At 35.0% G+C, this 11,288-nt stretch overlaps 3 protein-coding genes across 3 annotated transcripts; all 3 read left to right on the forward strand.

Annotated features, from left to right (window-relative positions):
* On the forward strand, positions 55-2,561 carry LOC107626059 (uncharacterized isomerase BH0283). The gene is made up of 6 exons (XM_016328840.2): positions 55-316; positions 417-617; positions 1,177-1,476; positions 1,616-1,777; positions 2,034-2,117; positions 2,205-2,561. The coding sequence occupies exons 1-6, from the start codon at positions 287-289 to the stop codon at positions 2,310-2,312; spliced, it is 885 nt and encodes a 294-aa protein (XP_016184326.1). The 5' UTR covers positions 55-286; the 3' UTR covers positions 2,313-2,561.
* Positions 3,476-4,949, forward strand: LOC107627905. Its single transcript, XM_016330714.1, has 3 exons — positions 3,476-4,091; positions 4,180-4,247; positions 4,320-4,949. Exons 1-3 carry the CDS (start codon positions 3,476-3,478, stop codon positions 4,947-4,949), a joined length of 1,314 nt encoding a protein of 437 aa, XP_016186200.1.
* Positions 9,375-10,677, forward strand: LOC107627906 (basic 7S globulin 2-like; the record flags this gene model as incomplete). Its single annotated transcript, XM_021117081.1, has 1 exon — positions 9,375-10,677. A coding segment is annotated over one exon (1,092 nt), but the record flags the coding sequence as incomplete, so codon positions are not given.

The raw sequence follows: 11,288 nt of genomic DNA on the forward strand, positions 1-11,288 counted from the left end.
ATATATTAATATATATTTTATATGAATAGATATGAAGGATTATTTTTTTTTTCTTTTCATCTCCTTGTTGCTCCCCACTTTTTTCAGCAAAGACTGCTCAATACCCCAGCTTGTTGAATAGTAGTAATTGTCAACAATTTCCCCAAATAATAACAATAATAGAAATGAAAAGGAAAGTGAAACACTAAGACTAACAGAAAGCGTTGACAGTTGACACTTACATTTACAAGGTTCTAACATCTTATTAGGAGTTTGGTTCATCAGAATAAACCTGTGTTCTTCTTCTATGGCAAACAAACCTGTCAAGTACACTCTGGTATTCTTGAATTATTACTCTTCCTGCAAATGATTATTTATTCATATATACTGACAACAACAACTAGGATTTAATATTGTGAATTTATGATGAGGAATAGGTTGATGCGTTCACAGAGTCAGCATTCAAGGGGAACCCTGCAGCTGTGTGTTTGTTAGATGAAGAAGAAAGAGAAGACAAATGGTTGCAATCTGTGGCTGCAGAGTTCAATATTTCAGAAACTGCTTTCTTGACTCAAATACATAATGGATCATATTCTATTCCTCGTTTTGCTCTCAGATGGTTCACTCCTCTCATTGAGGTTCAACTCAATTTACTTTTCTTGTCTTAATTTTCATCCTGTTCAAGTTAAACTTTTTCTAACAACTCTGTTGTTAATGTTAAGAGTAATTTCGTAAATTTCCTTATATATTAGGTGATATTCTTGAAACCGTGTTTGGAATAGATATAGAGAAAGAGATAGAGGAGAGGAGGCAGATAAATATTTTGTATCCACATTTCAGAAAATTTTTTTACATAGAATCAATTTTTAATTAGCAAGTTAACTTTTTTTTATTGTAAAAATATTTTACTTTCATTTTTTGGAAGGTTTAGAGTTAGGATTTAGGATTTAAAATTTAGATTTTAGAAAAAAGTTGTAACTAAAAAAAATTGACTTACTAGTTGAACTAGAAAGATATTGTGTTAGACAGTAAATTAATATATTTTGTGTCTTCTTAACAGAAAGGACACAAAAACACCAATAAGAAACAATTTAAATTTTGTGTCTTGTTCAATTATCAGAACCAAATGCAGCCAAAGATTACAATCTTGTGTGAAGACAGTGTAATAATATCTTAGTTTCATTGCTTATTGATCAGGTCAAACTATGTGGGCATGCAACATTAGCAGCAGCACATACACTATTTTCATCTGGTTTGGTTGATGGCAATAATAATGTCATTGAATTTGTTACACTCTCTGGAATAGTAACTGCCAAAAGAATCCCGGCAACCAATGATGAACAAGAAGAAAGCAAGGATAGTTTCTATGTTGAATTGGATTTCCCTGCTGACCCTATCAAAGAATCCAACTTTAATGAGACTTCTCAAATTTCTGAGGCATTGAGTGGTGTTGAGATCATTGATCTAAAGGGGACACAAAACTCAGATGACCTGTTTGTAATCTCCTAACTTTACTATCATTGTTAAGATCTACCAAAAAGTGACTGTTATAAATATTTGTAAAGAGAAGTGATAAATTTATACATATGAAGACTATATTTTTAGCAAACATTTGAATTTTATGGTTTCTTGATAGGTTGTAGTGAAATCTGGAGAAGCAGTGATAAAAGTAGAACCAAAACTTGATGAAATTGTAAAATTTCCAGGAAGGGGAATAATTGTTACAGCTGCTGCTCCTTCAGGCTCAGGATTTGACTGCTACAGTCGTTTCTTCTGCCCAAAATTCGGAATCAATGAGGTAAACTAATGTTCCTTCAGTTGCACTATTAATATGATGATGAATTGTTGATGCAGACATAAGATCTTAGTAAGATAAACTTATATATATATATATATACCTGCATTATCTCTTAAGAGAAGTTGTTCATTTAGTACAATTAATAAGAGGGTGTTGTATCATATGTATAGAATCTTAAATTAAAATCAAATATATCAAATTAGAACTAGTGATGAGATGAGATCATATGGTAAATTTAACTTGCAATTTGTTTTAGGATCCTGTTTGTGGTACTGCACATTGTGCCATAGCATCATATTGGAGCAAGAAGCTAGGCAAGTGTGATTTAAATGCTTATCAGGTACTATTCTTTAATTAACTTATTGTGTGATTAATTATCTTTTTAGCCTAAACTAAATTTTATTCAAACTCACTATTATTTGATTAGGCATCAAGCAGAGGGGGTGTTTTCAATATTCATTTTGATGAGAAGAAGCAAAGAGTGCTTTTACGTGGAAAGGCTGTTATAGTGATGGAAGGCTGTATTCTGGTGTAACATAATTACATGTATTTGGATAAAGATTGTTATTTGAAAATTTGAAACTTAGTATTTATGTTGCATCTTAAAAGATCTTAAGGGGAGAAAAATAAGTGGAGTTAGCTTGAAAGGCAGAGGCCACACCAAAATTTAAATAAAGGTGATAAAATGGATGTTGACACGATGTTCCAAAAAAATGTACACCTCTTTTAATTGTTTTTGGAATGATGATTTTTAATGATATTTAGAACTTCTGAATTACTAATCTTTCAGTGGATTATGTATATAATTCAAAATTTTACAGAAAACTTAGTATGATTATGCTCATCTAGTCATATTTGTTGAGCTTAATAAATTGTTCCGATCAATCATATAAGTTAAGAACGGAATGAATTTACATCAATTTTGTTTATATTTAGATGATACTACACATGATGCTCTTTTTTTTTTTTTTTTAATGATCTTTTCTATGAAAATGTTTGTATGCGCATAACAACTAAACATAACTTGATGGTTTCAACTGACTAAATCTTAACTATTTACTATATGAGGCATAGAAAAGAATTATATTAGCTCTTGGTCTTCAAAGCTGGTTAAGACTTAGGAGAGATTTTGCATCCTTTTTTGACATAAATTTTTTTGTTTGAAACAAAAAATCAACACCACAAGATGGAGGCTGATTAATTTTGATATGGAAAAGGTTTTGGTGATGTGCATTGAAATGGGTGTTTCACCAAATTTTGCACTGCTATGGGACATATAACAAACGCAAGTTGCGTTTTTTATGCTTCACAATTAAATTTTTTTTGCTTTACAATTGAATGGAGACAAACGCATGTTGCGTTTGTGAAATTGGAATTAAAAAATTTTTTTTAATATAAAACGCATGATGCGTTTGTGAATTTGATGGGCTCAGAAATTTTTTTGGGCAGAGTAAATCGCATGTTGCGTTTTATTTGGCCCGAAAATTTTTTTTTGAAGTCCGTAAAACGCAGGTTGCGTTTTATATGTAATATAATATTATAATGAAGAACTTTGCCTATAAATTGCTAACTCAGCTATCTCAAACTCGTACCTCACTCCTAAATCTCTCACTTGTGCTCCTTTTCACCTTTCATTCGTTCATGCATCTCTTAATTGTGAGATTTTTTGGGTATTAGAAGGGTTAAAAAAGTGAGATTATGGAAGGTATTGCAAATATACGAGTGTATTATAACGGTGAGGTTATATCGAACACACACGAAGGAGTGACTTTTGTTTGTAAATGTCCGTTTTCATTTGCTATTCCATATACCACGAGTTTTGTGGAGTTGCAAAATGGTATTTGTGTCAACATACCAAGTCACATTTCGAAAAGGGTGAGCTATATTTTGTACAGGAGTCCTGTACAAGTATTTGGTGGGCTGATACAGTTTCAAATAATGGTCATCACTGACGATGCAAGCATGCAGCGGATGTTCTGTATTTATCAACAAACCCGATTTCAGGTGCCGCTAATAGAGTTGTACGTTGAGTTTGAACAGCATACGGGGGTGGACGAGTTTGACGAGGAGGTCAACATTAACGAGTTTGGGGATATAGGCTGGGAAGAAGATAACGACGACAGTGAAGAGGAGTTCGAAGCCAACTATGAAGTCGATGACGAAAACGATGACGGAGATCTGGCCGGCAATCCGGCGGTGCCAAATGAAGCGCATGCTGTTATAAGCCAGCAGCCGTTTGGTGTTCCGTCTTTTATGCGGACTCTTGATCTCGAAGCCATGCATGCCCCAGAATTTTCTGAGTATGCGAATATGGGTATGTTATATTATGGTTATTAATTCACGTTACCACTAGTGTCCATTTTATTTGCCTTGTCTGACTGATGGTGGTGCGCTTATCGTAGGTGAAGGCAACGCTGCGGCCGAAGATGGTGAATTCAGTGTCGGAATGGAATTTGGCTCTAGAGAGTCGGTGATATCTGCAATCAAAAGCTACACTATCTCTAGAGGAGTTGATTACACTGTGTATGAGTCTGAGCCGCAGACATTCTATGCGAAATGCAAGGGTTATGGTGCCGGGTGCGATTGGCTTATCCGAGCTAGTTTGATTCGAAAGAAAGCTTGTTGGGAGATCAGGAGATACAATGGCAAACACACGTGCACCATGGGAACTATCTCGCAAGATCATGCCAAGTTGGACTCAGACACAATTGCAGATGCCATTAGGCCGTTGGTCGAAGCAGATCCGTCCATAAAGGTGAAGTCTATTATTGCAGAAGTTCAGTCAAAGTTCAACTACACTATCAGTTACCGCAAGGCTTGGTTGGCAAAGCAGAAATCTGTCGCAAAAGTTTTTGGTGGTTGGGAGGTTTCTTACCAGACTCTGCCAGTTTGGCTGAAAGCAATGACTGCAAAGATGCCAAGGTCTCGTGTTCAAATAAAGACGCTCCCTGTTTACCGTGAGAGTGAGGAGGTTCAAGGTGTAAGAGTTCTTCATCGCGTTTTTTGGAGCTTCTATCCGTGTATAGTAGCATTCCGACACTGCAAGCCACTGGTGCAGGTTGATGGCACACACCTGTACGGTAAATATAAAGGTGCGCTTCTAGTCATGATGCTGGGCACCGCTCAAACGCCTGCAATGAGCACTACCGATCTGAAATGCCGGGTCTGGTGAAAGCTGCTGCAACCCGAATTGTCGACGAACTCGATCTGTTGGGTGCCATTCTATACATTCGAACGACACTAATGGCGACTTCGTGGAGCACATAAACAAATTTACGCCGAGTTCGATCGGAACATCCACGTCGATATACGGCCGCCATGTAAACTGCACACCAGTAAGCACGAGACCTATTAGTAACATTATTTTTCTTAACAAAGACGCATACCTAAATGGTTAAAACTCACATCATTGACTCCCATGTCATCGAGTCCTCGTCTAAACTGCGCCGTAGACCTCCGTGTATATCTTGTATGCCGGCGCCAATGACTCCACCTACGCACAAGTAGGATGACCTCAACAACAACAACAACAACAACAACAACAAGGATGATAATAATAATAATAATAATAATAATAATAACAGTAAAGTACAATACCGTCGCGCAAGTGGAACACCAATATCGAGAAGCTGATTGCGCGGTATAGGGGCCATGAACGGCATACGCTCCCACGCCCAAACAAAGCGTCGAACATGCAATAAGGGTCAGTGACAATCGCAACTTGCGATTGTGGAGTGTGGCTTGACCAAACCCTTCTGCATGCATTGGTTTCATTTGTGTCTTGGAATAAAACGCAACTTGCGTTTTTCAGTGTGCAGCAGACACGTCCCATCCATGCATTGGCTTCAACTTTGTTCATCAATAAAACGCAACTTGCGTTTTTCAGAAGCTGTTTTTGGCAGATCCACATTCCAGGATAACACACCATCTTACAATAACCTTGCATAACACCATTTTTAGTTCCATTCATAAATTATTTTCTGCAAGATGGAGTAACTAGTGAAAATAAAGGTACTAGTCAAACAAAAAATTAATCCGTAGTAATTTCCAGCATTGCCATCAACAACGAAAAGCATCAAAATCAATCCACTCTTTGTAACTCCTAATCGACTTGTTGATAACTTCTGTTACACCTGTTTCTTGATCTCTGAATATTCTGTCCTTTTCAACCACGTATTCCAAACGATAGCAAAGAAACTAATCAACCACCTATTACGTTCGCCTTTCCTCACAGGAAATCCTGTTCAACTCTCAAAGTGTTACTGAATTATTCCTGAAATATACCATAATTTTCTATAAGGGGATAAACAAGCACACTACACTTGCCAAGTAAACTCACAATTAAAAAAAGTGATAATTATTTTAAGTATCTTTTTAATATAGAATACAAATATTATCATTTTGATCAATAATGCCCAAACTATTCAATCTCTCTTTAGTATTGATTCTGCCAACTAATACAAACTAGGTGAATAACTCCTTTTTTGACAAAAATTATAGACCGTTACATATATACTTAGCAAAGCACACCTTACACCATATACACCTTATGATGTTTAATTGTATTCCTTTTTTTCCCATATGAACTGAGGGCTGTTCCAAATTCATTCTATTTATTGTTGCTTTTTAATCCAAAATCAGGTGCATCACGGTGACATTTATTATGAAATGCTAAAAAAGATTTATTCATGCTTGGTACTTTTATATGAGATGAACATGAAAATCAATAATTTAACTTCACATAAATTAGGAAGATACATCAGCAATCCTCTTTCTGTATATAAGATACCTCATATTATTCTATCAAAACCCTAAAAATCTCTCTTGCAACATAGTTCCTATAAAAGCTATATTCTCCAATAATGCATTGCTCTAATTCTGCTTCCAAGGTAACAACATTTTCACCACTTATTATGAATTTCTCCTAGTTCTCAACAAATTACCCAAGCTTCTAAGTTTAATTTATTTTTCTATTTTTGTAGAGTTAAAACTGCACCATGTGTCAAAAGGAGGCACAAAATTTGCTATCAACCACAGATGGTAATGTGGTCATTTAATTTATCCACTTCTTTACTTATCTGATTAAAAAATTCCTTATGCTAATTTTCATATTAATTAACATTCACATGATTTCCTAGGTGAATACATCATATATGCAGATAGAGGAAGAAATTGGAGTTCACCAAAACTAGGAGTGGGAGAATGACTTTCAACGAGGAAAAGAAAGATGGGCCTCTCCAAACTTGGTCCAACAAAAAAGCCCAAACCAACAAAATAATAACCCAAATCATGTTGGGCAATGTTGTTGCAAAAAAGGATCAAATGCAAACACTAGCTAGCCCAAATACTTGTGGTGATTCCTTAAATGTTCCAAAGACATACACTAGCCCAATTTATGTAGGGCATGGTCCTTACCCAAATGAGTCAAATGCAAGGAATGGCACAAGTGCTTGTGGTGCTTCCCAAAATGCATCAAAGGAAGATGCTAACTCAACTAATTTATGGTATAGTCCCTGCTCAAATAGAATTCAGATAGTTGCACAAGTGTTACTAATAGTGCTCCCCAAGATGGACCAAAGTCAACTATTATTGACTATAATAGTGATGATGCTTGTAGTACTATTTTCCTTCAATAGACTTGTCCTTCAACTCAAGGGGAGGGTACTTCTAATGCTGACTATAACCATCATAATTACCTCATAGATCCATATGGTTATGGCAACCATCACACTCCACACATGGTAACGGGGGTAAAGCCGCCACATTCACAGCCATTGCCACCACCACAACCAACCCGACACGGCGGTCAGAATTCAATAGTTGCATAATAATGTGAGCACCAAGATGTAACCTAAAATTAAACTCATTTGTTTTTTATATTTTGATAATATTCTTTTAAAGTAACATTTAAAAAAATATTATTTTAATTTTAACAATACTTTTTAAAATATCATAATCACTATAATTACTGTAACATAATTATCTTAGAAGGACGCTAACTAAAGCTGATGAGAGAGAACGCTCCTCAAAATAAAATACGATGCCTTGTACACTTGACAAAGCAAGAGGATATGATTATCATATGGAACCATGGCTGAAATGAAAAGAATGGCGATTTCAAATAATCTAGTTAGAAAGAATAATATACAAAATAAATTAGAACATTGCACTACTAGACAAGTGAATCCCTCACACTTGATTTGTTTAGAAGAATCGACAATATTATCACATGTTGAAATTTGAATAAGATAATCCTTGCACATTTATTAGAAGCAGCATATCATGAGATCCAATAAATACTATATGATATGATTTAAGAGAAATAGATTCGATAGATCATGGCATGCTGTTATTCCATAGGATCCATACGCTATATTATATTCCACCGCTACATCGATCAATGTATTATATCAATTATTATAGATGCAATTAGTGGATTACACAAATTAATAAATTAAAATTTTCTATTTTCTTTGAAAACCCTAATAATTTTACAGTTTTATATTTCTAACGTGATACACACTGGAATATGTGATCATCATTATCATAATATAAAATCGATCCTTGCTCATCTATATAAATTAAATTAATCTATTGTAATTATATCCCACTTAGTTTTGTCTCCATTGATAATAGTTCCAAAAATGCCACATTCTCTTTCACCATGGAGCTTCACCTTCTTCTTACTCTTCTTTACTTTCTTCTTTCTTCCCATTCCAACCCTACAAACAACTCTAATCTCACCAGTTTCAAAGGACAAATCCACCAACCTCTTCACTCTTTCTGTGTACCTCAAAACCCCACTTCGCCCCACGAAACTCTTCCTTGACCTCGCTTTCTTGTTCCCATGGACACTTTGTGATGCTAACTACAACTCCTCCTCTTTTCGCTATGTCGATTGCGATCGCACCTTTTGTTTTTACCTCGGCTTCGGTGGAGCTTCTTGCAGCAACTGCACCGAAGCCGGTCTCTCCGACCCTAACTGCATTCCAGAAAATCCCATATGCGGTGCATATCCCGAAAACTTAGGGTGTGTTTAGCAAACACGTTGGAGATGACAGAAGCCCGTTTGAGCTTCTTGAAAGTTTCGCTTTGATGTTTGGCAATTTCTTTCTTTTTAAACGCAGAATTGATTCTGCCTCTAAACCCACGTTTAGGAGAAGCTAAAATTTGTAGCTTCTGCGTTTTACGTTTCACGTTTCACGTTTAGGAGAAACTAAAATATTTCTTTTTTACCAACCCTACCCTTCATTTTCTTCTATAAGAATGATACCAGATACCAGTAACTATTATCTTCACAGTCATTCTTTATAGTTCTTCCTACTTCTTCATAGTATTTTCGTTCCATTTTTTTTCATCAAAATCGTTCAGATTTATTTCAATCACTAACAAATTGAATATTTTAATTTTTTATTATTTTTAGTACTCATTTTCATATTTTAATTTTTATGTTTTTTATTGTATTTTTTATTTATATTTTTTATTATTAGTAATTTTTCATTTAAAAGTGATTTTGAGTAGTATAATCCAAACAACATTTATTTTACTATAATCAATTTTGATATAAAAATTACCAAACATAAATCACGTTAACCTAAACCAACTTATTATCAAAATCAATTTTACAAAATCAATTTTATGCAAACTCCAGTTTGCAAACTGTAATCCAAACATACACTTAGTCGTTAGAGACTATGATTTTGATGCCACGCTTATTGACACGCTGGCACTTCCTAATGCTGACGTGTCAACTAAAACCCACCTTATTTCTCTTCCAAATTACACGTTTTCTTGTGCACACTCTTCTCTTCTTAAAGGCTTACCAAAAGAAGTAACCGGTTTAGCTTCATTGAGCCGTTACAATCTCTCTCTTCCGAATCAAATTAGTTCGACTCTCTCGGTTCCTAACACTTTTGCGGTTTGTTTTCCTGGTTCATCTAAATCAACCGGAGTTGCTTTCTTTGGATCCAAAGGACCCTACTACGCTTTTTTCCAAAATTCCAAAATTGACCTTTCGAAATCACTTATTTACACTCCACTCATTGTGAATCCAGACGGCATTGGCGATACTGTGATTTCTTATTCCGATGACCCACCTTCCTATGAGTATTTCGTTAACCTAACTTCCATTAGAATCAACGGTCAAAATGTCCCCATCAATGTTTCTCTATTGAATATTGATCATGAAAACTTTTTGGGTATTGGTGGCACCAAGTTTAGTAGTAACACTCCGTACACTCTTTTAGAAAGTTCTATCTACAAAGCATTTACGAAATTGTTCATAAAAGAGGCAAGTTCGTCTAGGTTTAACCTCACGAGAACTAGTTCAGTAAAACCTTTTAGCGTGTGCTATGCCGCGAGATTGGTCAAAGTGACAAGTATAGGTCCGGATGTGCCGACCGTTGAGCTTGAGTTGGGAGGGAAGAAGGGTGTGGTGTGGAGGATTGTGGGTGCAAACTCAATGGTGAGGGTTAAGAATAAGAAAAATAATTTGGATTTGTGGTGTTTGGGTTTTGTTGATAATGGAGTGAATAAGAAGACATCCATTGTGATTGGTGCCAAGCAACTTGAAGAGAACCTTATGCAGTTTGATATTGAATCTAACAAATTAGGGTTCACCTCTTTGCTTACGTCTCACTCACTCAAATGTAGTCATTTTAATGTCACTGATTTTGCAAAAAATAATTAGAAGTTTAGAACAAGCAACGAAGTTGATGTCCTAATAATGTTGATGTCCTTTTGCTTTGTATGTTCAATAAGCTAATCACTCGAGTGCTTAGTTATTTAGTTAAGTTCTTGTATAGTAGTAGTAGTAGTACTACTACTGTATTATATTGTTTTCATAATGCTTGTAATAATCCTAATGTCTTGGAATTGAAGCAACTCTTGTTTTATTTTAGTTCGGGCATTATTGAATATATTTTGAAGTGTGTTTATTAGTCACAATTGTTAAATGACTAAATGTTGTTGATTGACAAAAATAATTTCCTCATGCGGTAGAACGTAATTAAGCCGTATGTCAATAATGAATAATTTAGTTATTAAAGCTAGGAATTCTATGATGCCCTATCATTGAAGCTAATTAGTGGTCGATGCACAGACAAGGACACGAGAGATATTTACAATAACTGAACTAAATAAGAAAAAAAAGTTGACAAGTTATAAACCTATAATGACCATATTAAGTTGTCAAATCACAATCCGTGATAATTAAGAATGCAGTATATACATTTCGTTTTCATATCAAATCCACAACAACAACAATATATAAAATAATCTTCAAATTGCTCTAGACAAAGTGAATCCCTATTAGTAATTGTTGACTACATACATACAATGTTTAGAACATGGCAGTGATGGCACCCGAATAAATTATGAAATATTGCACATTAAAAAAGCTATTCGACAATTCATCATCAACAGATCCAAGAACCAAAGCAGAATGGTGGTCAACCTTTACATGCTCACATATCATATATAATTAATTAATTTATAAAAAGAAACAAGATGC

Source organism: Arachis ipaensis, chromosome B02 (assembly GCF_000816755.2).
Source record: "Arachis ipaensis cultivar K30076 chromosome B02, Araip1.1, whole genome shotgun sequence".
Lineage (NCBI taxonomy): Eukaryota > Viridiplantae > Streptophyta > Magnoliopsida > Fabales > Fabaceae > Arachis > Arachis ipaensis.